We start from the raw sequence: 11,559 nt of genomic DNA, 5'->3' as shown, positions 1-11,559 counted from the left end.
GAGAGAGAGAGAGAGAGAGAGAGAGAGAGAGAGAGAGAGAGAGAGAGAGAGAGAGAGTGTGTGTGTGTGTGTGTGTGATTTGGGTGGGGAAGAGAGAGGGTGCAGAAGGAATCTCTGGAAAATGAACCTCTCACATAAGTACTCTCTGGGTTGCTATCGTAAGAATTCAGCCTTTATTGGGAACCACTTGGGGGTTCAAGAGTTAATATCCAGAAGTTTGGGGAAGAGAAACGCCTGCTGTGTAAACAAACCTCATTAACTTGGAATTTGGGCTCTTCTGGAGAGGGGCACCAGACTTATCACAGTTTGCCTCAGCAAATAATTCTGTTAATCAAATAATCCAAAGGGAATGATTACTTCAATTTGAAGGGGGGGGGGGGGAACTCCTTGCAAGTGCTTTCAAAATACCATTAAAGGGATATGAAAATCTAGGGACACTGATGCATTATTGGTGGAGTTGTGAACTGATCTAGCTATCCTGGAGAACAGTTTGGAATTATGACCAAAGGGCTATAAAACTGTGTCCTCTTTGTCCCAGCAGTGCCCCCACTAGGTCTGTATACCAAAGAGATTTTTTTTAAGTGAAAGGACTTATATGTGCAAAAATATTTACAGTAGCTCTTTTTGTGATGGCGAAAAACTGGAAATCGATGGGGGCATGGCTGGGCAAGTTGCTGTGTAAACTGTAATGGAATACTGTTGTGCTATGAAAAATGGCAAAAGGGCTGGGTTCAGAAAACCTTTGGAAGACTTACATGAATTAATGCAAAGTGAAATGAGCGGAACTAAGAGAATACTGCACACAGTGATGGCGATTCTGTTTGATGATCAGCTTGGAAAGACTTTGGCTCAGCTGATCAATATAATAACCCACCTTTCCAAAGGACCCAGGATGGAAAATGCTCTCTACTTCCAGAGAGAGAATGAAGGCACTCTGGGTGCAGATCGAAGCAGAGTTTTCTCACTTTCTCTCTCTCTCTCTCTCTCTCTCTCTCTCTCTCTCTCTCTCTCTCTCTCTCTCTCTCTCNCTCTCTCTCTCTCTCTCTCTCTCTCTCTCTCTCTCTCTCTCTCTCTCTCTCTCTTTTATTTTGAGGAGACAACAGGGCTAATATGGAAATATGTTTTGCATGGCATCATATGTATAATGGGTATCATATTGCTTACCTTCTCCATGAGTGGAGGAACTGCTTGAAGGGAGGGAGCCAATTTGGAACTTACAACTTAAAAATTAATGTAAAAAAAAAGAATACTGTTAAATGCTAGACTTTAAAAATGGTCCATTAAAGCAAGACCTCAAAGAACATCAATCAGGCAATGCTGGGGACTTGGTCCTAGTTTCCTTATGTACCTGAAAGCAATAGGAGAGTTTCTTTATAAGGTTAATCTGATTTCTTGTAAATGAGAAATGGCCATCCCTTCCTTCTCCACCCCCCCTTTTTTGGAGGCAGAAGATTAGGTGAGATTTATTGGCAAAGGGAACTCCCTCTGTGGAATTTCCCTTTACCATTGCTAAACCCTTCTGTTTGTCACCTTTTAATGTCGTAGAGCTACCTGGAGCACCAGGAGGTTGATCAGTTTGTCCAGAGCCACACAGCCCCTAGGAGACAGACTTAGCATTTGATGGAGACCAGACTTGACTGACTCTGAGCCCAATTCTGCCTCCTCTCCTTGCCTTTGCTGCCAATTACTTTGTTTTTTGTTTTTTAAATTCTTGCCTTTTAGTTTAGAATTGGTCCTAAATATCAATTCTAAAGAAGAAATGCCTAAGAACTAGGCAATGGGGGTTAAGTGACTTGCCCAGGGTCACCCAGCTATAAATGTTTGAGGCCAAATTTGAACCCAGGACCTTCCATCTCTAGACCTGGTTCTCTATCCACTGAGCCACCTTGATGCCCCTTTGCTGCCACCCAGTTTGAACAGATAATTCTTGGTTCCTCCCTTATTCACAAGGGAACGATTTCTGGTTGAGGCAGGTTTTACCTCAAGGTCAGACTGTCTTACATCTTTCAAAACTCATACAAAAGAAGAGACAAGGGAGAATGGCAATACATAGAAGCAACTGGGTTTGAGGTTACACAGACCTCTCTGGCCTACAAACTATTTCTCCTAGGAGATCCTTCATGTCCCATCTCCAGGCCTTTGCACAAACTGCCCCCATGCCTGGTATACATTCCTTCCTCACTTCTGTCTTGCAGAATTCTTGATATCCTTTAAGGCTCAGTTCATTTATAATCTCCTTGTTGTTTAGTCATGTCTGACTCTTCATGACCCCATTTGGGGGTGTTCTTGCCAAAGATATTGGAGTGGTTTGCCATTTCCTTCTTTAACTCATTTGACAGATGAGGAAACTGAGGCAAACATGAGGAAGTGACTTGCCCAGAGTCACACAGCAGGTAAACCTTTGAGATTGGATCTGAACTTATGAAGATGTGCCTTTCTGCTTCCAAGTCCAGTGCTTTATCCACTGCCTCCTCTCCTTATTTTTGTACATATTTTATACTTTGTTATGTAGTACTTCCTCTGGGACTCACTCTCCCAGCCCACTCTCTTCCATTAGTGGGTTACTGCTTTCTTTGAGGTTCAAAGGGTAACCCTGAGGGGCTGGGCTTCCTTGCCACTGATCAACAGCCCCAATCAGTGTCCTCTGCCTTAACAAGAAGCCAGCTGAAACCAATGAGTTTTAGCAAGTGGATTTACTAAGAAGGTAAAACTAGAATAAATTCCTCACAACTCAAGGAGCACACCCTTCCCCTGCATAAATAAGGTGAGAGAGAACAGGTTTAAAAATGTTTTTAACCCTGACCTTCTGGCTTAGAATCAATATTGTGTATCGATTCCCTGGCAGAATAGCAGTAAGGGAGGGTGATACAGCTAGGAAGTATCTGAGGCCAAATTTGAACCCAGGACTTCCCATCTCTAGGCTTAGCTCTCAATCCACTGAGCTACCTAGGTGCCTCCAGGCTAAAAAAAACAACTACAAAAAACAAAGTTCATAAGACATCTAGTTAGAGAAGGGACCATGTGTGAGAACAAATGCTTTTCAACTCCTGGCCCTAGGGGTCTTCTCTCTTTAAGGAGACCTCAGGGAGTTTTTGACAAGATGTAGCTTTGGTGATGGACAAGTCAATCCATTTCTGGGTTGGCCACTCTTCATCTGGTGCTAGTGTTCTCTCTCTCTGTCTCTGTCTCTCTCTGTCTCTCTCTCCTCTCCATCTCTCTCCTCCCTCTCCCTCTCCCTCTCTCCTTCTCTCTTTTCTCTCTCCTCTCTCTCTCTTTCCTCTCTCTCTCCTCTCTCTTCTCTCTCTCTTTCTCTCCACTCTCTCTCTCCCCCTCTCTCTTTCTTCCTCCTCCCCCTTTGCAAGGCCACAAGGGCATCCTGCAGTGCCCAGCTCCTGAGCACTCTGCCATCTACTCTTCTCCCTGGTGGGGCCTCTGCAGCTTTGGAACTTCCGAAGTTGAATGGATTCTCCCACCTGGGAGCAGGTATAAGCATAAAGAATAAGCATACAGAGGTACCCCATGCCCCCAGAAGCAGCTGCCACTCCCCCTTTTGGCAGCTCAAAGTTGCCTTCCTCACCCAAAAACTGCCAGCAAAGAGGTGGACTTTTAGTTGGTGGCACCTCTTTCAAGCCCACTCACTACCAGCTCAGCTGCTCCGGAGACAGCCATCTTTCAGCCCATCAGAAGACTTTCATCTTCCCATAAACCAACCCTTGAGTCATCTTTCCAAAATGGCTCCCCCCCAGTTCCACAGGGGTTGGCTTCAGGCAGAAGATAACTACGCCTGCTTCCCGGACTGCCCGCATCACAAATGTACAGAAAGGGCTCTGCGTGCTTCAAAGCATGACTCACATAAATGCCAGCTATTATTATCCTGCTCTTTCCAACTGAAGGGATTGTTTTGGGAAAAGATCTCTGAGCAGTCCTTGGAGCTCCTGGTCAGTTAGTCAGAGTCTTGGCTGACTTACTCATAAGATACACGGCCAGTGTATGTCCAAGGTAAGACTTGAACTCGGGACCTCCTGATTCCAATACCTCCAGTGAGTCCCTATTCTTTCCAAAGTCTGGTGAGTAAGGGGGCCCCCAGGTACCAGTCCCCATCACCTACAGTTACCCCAGCAGTGTTTAAGCTGGCTGCCCCCCACTGTCCCCAGACTTCGCCCCCTGGTCTTTGAGGCATTCCAGGTTGGAGCTGAGCTCTCCCAGAAGTTCCCACTGGAGAAAGGGAGCCGGGCTGAAAGCAGACCTCACAATGGGGAGAGGGGATTACAAAGAAGGGGACAAGCAGCCTCCCTTCTGCCAGCTCAGGTCCCTCCGAGAGCCTTTCATCTCCAGCTCTCCCCCTCCAATCCCCGGACCTGCTGCCAGCACCCTCTTCTGGCCTCCCTTCCCCTCCAGTAATTACTGCGATAATTACAGCTCTTTGATCTTGCCCTTTTGAAGTGGTAACAATTGTCTGGGAAGGGGCCCCAAAGCAATTAGGCCTGGGAGCTCCTGAGGCCCAGGCAGGGGACCCAGAATCCGGGGATCTGGTCATCCAAAGGGCTACAAAGATCATCCAACCCAAATCGCCCCATTGGACAGTGGAGGAAACTGAGGCACACAACCGAGCTGGAATTTGAACTCAAGTCTCCTGAGCTGGCTTTTGACACCCAGACCAGGTCTGAGAACACCTGGCACCCCTGAGGATGGGCACAAATCTCCTTGGCATAATCTCAGGAGTGGTGGAAAGTCGGGGAGCTCCTGGAGATAGTCCCCCTCCCACTCCCAGGCCAGGGACTCCTCTCCCCACTTCCCCCCCACCCACTGCCTCTCTAGTCTGTGCTGGGATGGGAAGCTGGGCTGTCCTGGCGGTCTGGCCTTTCCCTCCCACTCACTTCCAGGGCCACCAGCCCAACCGTTAGCCCTGCTTTCCCCCCTTTGATGCCCCCTTTGATGGGTCTGGGGAAACAAGGGCCCTTTTCACAAAGAGCCCTGAGGACAGGACTTCAAAGGCTGCGACTGGGGGGGAGAGGGGACCCAGGGCGAGGAGAGGCCCATCCCCACCCACTCCCTACCCTCAGCTGGCATCTTCGAAGGCCCCATTCATGACCCCAAGCTGGACACCAGGGCCTGCCAGGGGAGGGTTTGTCCAACAGCCCCTTGTCCCCAGAGCAGACCCCACCCCCTCCAGCTCACCTCATCTGTCCTGTCCCTGCTTAGCCAAGGCATGGTGGGAGAGGCTGGCCAGGGCGAGCCAGATGGACAGAAGGCTAGAGAGGTCTGAGGACTGAGGCACCAGGAACCAAAGGGCTGACGAAGCGGGAGGGAGAGCTGGGAGGGGAGCCCGTTAGGCTAGTTTTCCCCAAGGCTTGGGCGTGATGCTGCCCTGGGCGCTGGGGCTTCTGAGCCTCCTGTCCCCCTGGGGCCTAGGGGCCATGGGGGCTGCAGCCCCAAGGCAAGAGCGCTTGGCCAGGACCACACTTCAAGGTGAGTTTGTTTCCTGGGGATTTGGGAGAGGGTGCAAAGAGCAGGAGGAGGGGGGTAGGTTTGGGGAGGAATGGGAGTTAGAGAGAAGGGGGGGATTAGAGAGAAAGAGGATTAAGGAGGGAGGAGAGGATGAGTGGGAGGGTTAGGGGGAGACTTTAGGGGTTGAGGCAGAGTTGGAGATTAAGATGGGAATTTGGGGGTTGGGAGTCAGCGAGGAAAAGGTTAATTGAGAAACTGAGGTTAGGGAAGGAGGGTGAGGGGGGATCCCAGTGGCCCAGACTCCCCCGCTCTGTCTGCTCTCTTTCGATTTGGGGGAGCTCTGAAGCCTTAGCCCTTAGCTTTGGCTTTCCTCCAGAGGGGGTGTCTGGCTCTTGGAAGAGGATCCAGGGCAAAGGGGGCAGGTGGTGTCTGCACCTGGGGCACGGGGGATGCTTTTTCACCTTGAATCACCTTTTTGAGACCAGTCAAGGCACAGGGGCGGATGAGACCTCAGATCAGAGCTTGTGCCCCTCGGTGGGCATACCAGGTCATGAAATGGGGGCGCCCCACCCAAGTGGAGTTTCCTATCTCAATGAATTATTGTTGCTGGCTCGAGGCTAGGCTGAGTTGTTCCAGTATTGCTTGAGAGCCATCCCTGCCCTCATCAGCCTCCACATTTTGATGCCCAGGGCAAAGCCCTCGGCCTCTAGCTTGGTTCTGGACCCTAAGATTCTATATTTAGGGCGAGACGAGGAATCCTAGCAGTCATTGAGTCCATTAGGCACCCTGGGCTGGCGCCGAGGTACCTCTGGGAGCTTGGGCAGGAAGCTGCCTCTTAAGCTGAGTTTTCTTCTCTGGAAAATGGTGCCTCCCGTCTTGGCTCCCGACCTGCCCCGCTGCCCAGCCCTGGCTCCCTCTCTCCACAGCCCTGTCGGAGCAGGGGACTCTCATGCTCAAGGCTGTCCAGAGAAAGGCTTCACTGGCTGTAGAAAGGGCAGCGTTGGAATACAGACGCAGGCTTCTGGGGTGCCAGGCTTGTGCCAACCACACCTCCCCTTGCCCTGGTGAGCCCCAGAGCCAGGCCATTCCTTCTCCTGGGGCTGGGGTCCTCCCCATCCCCCCCAGCACCATGATCCCCTCATAACTGCCTTCCCCCATCATGCCCCTGGCTCAGTGCCTGCTGCACAGGAGTCAAGCCTCCTTCTCCTCCCTGGACCGGAGCCCTCTCAGAGGCTGGAGCGTCCTGTGTCTGGTGCATCCTTAGGGCTCCCTCCTCCCTTCACTTAGCCCCAAGGGCCCAGGTCAGAGTCCCTGGGGGGGGGGAGATTCCTGCTCAGGAATGGGTTACACGGGGTGCCCTTAGAGCCTCTCCCAGGGTTCAGGTGCCCGGGATGGGCATGAGCTGTTCAGAGGTAAGTCTTGTGCTTCTGTCCCCCCGACCCCCACCCGCCAGGGCTTCGGAGCCAACAGCCTCCCGTCCGCCACTTTCCTGGACCACGGAAGCCAGGTAAGGGCTGCAGCGATGGGCAGAAGGTGGGAGGGAAGGGTGGGGAGATGCTGGGGAGCCCCAGGCAGCACCCCGGGCCCGACTCTTCTTCCTTTCCCGCCAGTGACGTGTGGCCTCCAGAGCCGCGGGAGTGCCGATGGGACGGGAGCCCGCGGCCGAATCGTGGGGGGCCGGGCAGCCTCCCCGGGCTCCTGGCCTTGGCTGGTGCTGCTGAGGATGAACGGGCAGCCCATGTGCGGAGGCGTCCTGGTGGGGGACGCCTGGGTCCTCACTGCCGCTCACTGCTTTGTCAGGTGGGTCCCCTGGAGGTCGCGGGGAGGGGGGGAGTAACGGGGGAGGAGGACCAGCCCCAGCCCCACCCCGCCCCACATCTTCCACCTACTCCGTGGGCCACGGACTGTGAGGACAGGCTCAGCAGGCAGTGGTCTCTGCTGCCCCCTGGTGGATGAGAGAAGCATCCCGCAGCCTCGCCAGGGGAACAATGTGCGGGGCGCGACCCATTTGGGTTAGAGCTGCCCTTAGAGAAGCAGCGGGGAGTCAAGAGGGACCTCGGAGCTCACTAGCCCTGTGACCTTGGACAAGTCATTTCTTTTCTGGATCCTGACTTCCTTAGCTGTAAAATGGGGATGATGGATGCTAAAGTCCCTGCCTTCCACGAGGAGGATCAAACCAATTATGTAGGTTACTTGCTTTGGAGAGCCTGCCCTGGGCTCAGAGGACTTGAGTTTAAGGACTTCTTTGGACACATACTGGTTGTATGAGATGGGACAAGTCACCCTAAGTGCTCCAGCCAACTCCCTGACTTTCTCCCATTATACTTTGAATAAGAGTCACTCACCCGGGAACACTTGGGTGACTCAGTGAATTCAGAGTCAAGCCTAGAGACAGGCGGTCCTGAGTTCAAGTTTGGCCTCAGACACTTCCTACTCTGGGCAAGTCACTTAACCCTCATTGCCTAGCTCTTACCTTGGAACCAATATACAGTATTGATTCTGAGGTGGAAGGTAAGGGTTAAAAATAAAGTTCCTCATCTGCAAATTAATTAACTGAAAGGAACTTCAGAAGCCCCCAGGTGGTGTCTGAGGTGAGATTTGAACCCAAGTCTTCTGACTTCAATCCAGAGCTCTTTCCATTAAAAGAAGCTGCCCCATGGAGGAGAAACCTTGGCAGGGCATGGTCTTGACAGAGGGAATTTTCTCCAAAGGAGTTCACTGATAATGTCACAGGTCCACACCAAAAACAAACAAATAAACAGACAGGTAGATGAGCAGTGAAAGAAGGAAGGAAGGAAGGAAGGAAGGAAGGAAGGAAGATAGAAGTCAGTGCACAACTTTTCAAACACATCAGACACTTACTAGCTATGTGACCCTTAACAATCAATTTGTCTGCCTCAGTTTCTTCATCTGTGAAATAAGGATAATTATAGTGCTTATCTCCCTGAGTTGTTATGAGGATAAAATGAAATCCTATCTTAAATGAATACTAGAATTAATGAATACTAGATTTAAAAAAAAAAAAAAAAAGAACCTTCCCTTCCATCTTAGAACCAATCCTGTGTATTGGTTACAAAGCAGAAGAGCAGTTAGGACTAGGCAATGGAGGTTAAGTGACTTGCCCAGGGTCATATAGCTAGGAGGTGTCTGAGGTCAGATTGGAACCCAGGACCTTCGGTGTCTAGGCCTGGCTCTCAACCTACTGGGCCACCAAGCTGCCCCCATAAATGCTAGCTATTAATATAATTGTCATTCCATACATGGTGCAGTGGAAAATATACTAGATATGCTTGTGAGGTCCTGAGTTCAAATGTCACCTCTGTCAGTTACTCCCTGTGTGACCTTGGGCAAGTCACCTTACTTGGCCTCAGTGTTCTCTTCTGTAGAATGAGGTCATCGAACTAGATGGACTCTGAAGTCTCTTTCAGTGTTAGATCTAGAAGCTGAGACACGGAGAGACGTTCTCCTCTTCCTCTCCTCCCTCCCCGGTGAGCACTCGTTCTGTGTCCCCCAGCAGCCTTCAGAACGAGCTCCTGTGGACAGTGACCCTGAGCAGCACCCCTAGGGATGGGCAGGAGGAGGGGATCCCTGTTAACCGTATTCTGCCCCACCCCAAGGTAAGAATTCACTTCTCCAGCATCCCGGAGCCCTTTCCTCGTTCCTCTCTCCGCTTTGCTCCTGGGCTCTCAGCCCACCACCCACTGCCCTCCTTGCCTCTTTCCTATAGTTTGACCCCCAGACCTTCCAGAATGACTTGGCCCTGGTGGAGCTGTGGTCAGCGGTGCCCCTGTCTGAGCAGGCATGGCCCATATGTCTGCCCGAGGAGCCCAGGGAGCCCCCCGCGGGCACCGTCTGCTCCATTGCTGGCTGGGGAGCCGTCTATGAAGGTGTGACAGGGTGGGGGCTCTGAGCTAAGGGGATCGGTAGGGGATGACATCATAGACCCAGCGCAGAGCTCTGACGGGGAAGGGTGATGGGAGGTGCAGGAAGAAGGGGATGGAGCCAGGCTGTGCCCAACGCTGTCTTGTCCCTTCCGCTCAGATGGGCCGGCAGCTAAGACCGTGAGGGAGGCCAGGGTACCCCTGCTCAGCCTGGACACTTGCCGGACGGCTCTGGGGCCAGCGCTTCTCCCCAGCACCATGCTCTGTGCTGGCTATCTGTCGGGAGGGGTGGACTCCTGCCAGGTAGGAAGGAGGGAACCTGCTGGAGCCTGGAGCCCCCCCCCAGATCTCCTGATTCCTTTTCCACTGTGACGTACGGCTCCCTGGGGAGGGTGGAAGATGGCCAACATGGCGGCCCAGGGCCCCCCCAGATCCTCCTTCTCCGTTCCATGTGCCCACAGGGTGACTCAGGGGGGCCCCTGACATGCGCCCTGGCTGGGCCCCCCCTCAGGGAGGTCCTCTATGGTATCACCTCCTGGGGGGATGGCTGTGGAGAGCCGGGCAAGCCCGGGGTGTACACCCGCGTAGCAGCTTTTGGGGACTGGATCCGCCAGCAGATGAGTGGTGAGTGCCCTCTCTCCCTCCCTCCCGGTTAGCCTTAGTGTGTTCGCTTGGGTTTCCCCTCTACCTTTTAGCTGGCATGCTCTCAGCAAAACATTCCAAAGACAGCAATCGTGTATGAAGCACCTACTGTGTGCTGAGGCATTCTGCTGGCCCCGGGAGTGTGGAAACAGAAATGAACCCATTTTTGCCCTCAAAGAGTTTCCATTCTATTGATTGATTCAACAAACAAAAGGTATTAAAAAGCCTACTATGTGGGGGCAGCTGGGTAGCTCAGTGGTTGGAGAGCCAGGCCTAGAGACGGGAGGTCCTGGGTTCAAATCCGGCCTCAGACACTTCCCAGCTGGGTGACCCTGGGCAAGTCACTTGACCCCCATTGCCCACCCTTACCACTCTTCTGCCTTGGAGTCAATACATAAAAGTTAAGGGTTTAAAATGGGAAAAAAAAGTGTTATAAAAAAAAAAATTTAAAGCCTACTATGTGTCGGGCTCTGTGCTAGGAGCCCAGAGATGTTTATTGACCCACTTGGGGTCACACAGCTAATATGGGTCAGAGGAAGGATTTGAACTCAGGTGATCCTGGCTCTCTCAATAACACCGTGAAGCTGGGTGAGAGAAAGAGCCCGTCACTCCGGCTTTGTCTTCTGCAGCCCCTCCTTCCAGCCGGGAGCCCAGCTGCCGGGAGTTTCTGGCTCTGGACTCCCAGGAGGACCCTTCTGCCGAGCTGGCCCACCTCTGCTCCTTCTATGAGCGCTCCTGCCCTGTGCCCGGGGGCACCAGCGCTTGTACCCGCCTGTCCCGGAAGAAGTGCCAGCTGCACAAGAGGCGATGTGGTCGGTTCCTCCTTGCTGTTGGGAGATGGAGCTGCAGGGCAGCTAGAGGGGGGCTGAGGACTGATGGGGAGGGGAGAGGGGGCCTTAGAATCCCTCCTCCCGCTCTGACCTTGCCCCTTCTGTGCCCTTCCCCCAGAGCTGCGCTCGCTGGTCCAGACCCTGCTGACCCTGCTCAGAAATGCTCAGGACTTCTTCTCCCGCCACTTAGGGCTGCTCCGTCTCGCTCGAGCACTGCCTGGACTCGGCCTGGGGCTTCTCCGCCATTCCTGGCTCCCTCCTCAAGGTCAGCTGGCTGGGCGAGGGCTCAGGTGCCCCCGATCCCCTCCGATGGCTCCCTCCTGCCTCGCCTGGCATTTGCCCTTTCCCCTGAGAGCGCTTTCCTCGGGCCTTGCCTGAGCCCTCCTGTGTTAACCTATCCGAACCCTTCCTCCACTCCTCTGACCAGGCCTGGGAAACAGGGGCTCTGCCTTAGGGCCATGGAAAATGCTCCCCATCTTTCACTGCGCAGGGCTGAACTCTTTCCCATCTTCCTCCAGTCTTTGTCCCTTTGGCTGGTGCCTCAGCGACTTTGTCTCCCCAACATGGGGGATGAGCCCCCCATTCCCAGCCCAGACTACCTTCCTGCCTCCTGCCCCGGCATGGTTTGTGGGGCTCGTCCCAGAGACCAAATTCCCGAGTTCTGTCTGAGGCTTCATTTCTCTCCTTCCCTCCTCCTGTGAGTGGCCGCCTTTTCTCTCTCTCTCTCTCTCTCTCTCTCTCTCTCTCTCTCTCTCTCT

General features: G+C 53.0%; 1 protein-coding gene across 1 annotated transcript in view; it reads left to right on the top strand.

The window, feature by feature from the left end:
- The first annotated feature begins 5,360 nt into the window (after positions 1-5,360).
- PRSS56 (serine protease 56) overlaps positions 5,361-11,559 on the top strand; it is a 7,967-nt gene continuing 1,768 nt past the window's right edge. The window contains exons 1-10 of the mRNA XM_044675654.1: positions 5,361-5,469; positions 6,375-6,512; positions 6,902-6,955; positions 7,059-7,248; positions 8,966-9,065; positions 9,176-9,335; positions 9,490-9,632; positions 9,791-9,953; positions 10,601-10,783; positions 10,920-11,066. Coding sequence (XP_044531589.1) covers positions 5,361-5,469; positions 6,375-6,512; positions 6,902-6,955; positions 7,059-7,248; positions 8,966-9,065; positions 9,176-9,335; positions 9,490-9,632; positions 9,791-9,953; positions 10,601-10,783; positions 10,920-11,066 — 1,387 coding nt within the window. The remainder of the gene's footprint in view (positions 5,470-6,374; positions 6,513-6,901; positions 6,956-7,058; positions 7,249-8,965; positions 9,066-9,175; positions 9,336-9,489; positions 9,633-9,790; positions 9,954-10,600; positions 10,784-10,919; positions 11,067-11,559) is intronic.

This window comes from Gracilinanus agilis, chromosome 4 (assembly GCF_016433145.1).
Source record: "Gracilinanus agilis isolate LMUSP501 chromosome 4, AgileGrace, whole genome shotgun sequence".
NCBI classification, from domain to species: domain Eukaryota; kingdom Metazoa; phylum Chordata; class Mammalia; order Didelphimorphia; family Didelphidae; genus Gracilinanus; species Gracilinanus agilis.
This window is presented reverse-complemented; position numbering and strand designations above follow the sequence as displayed.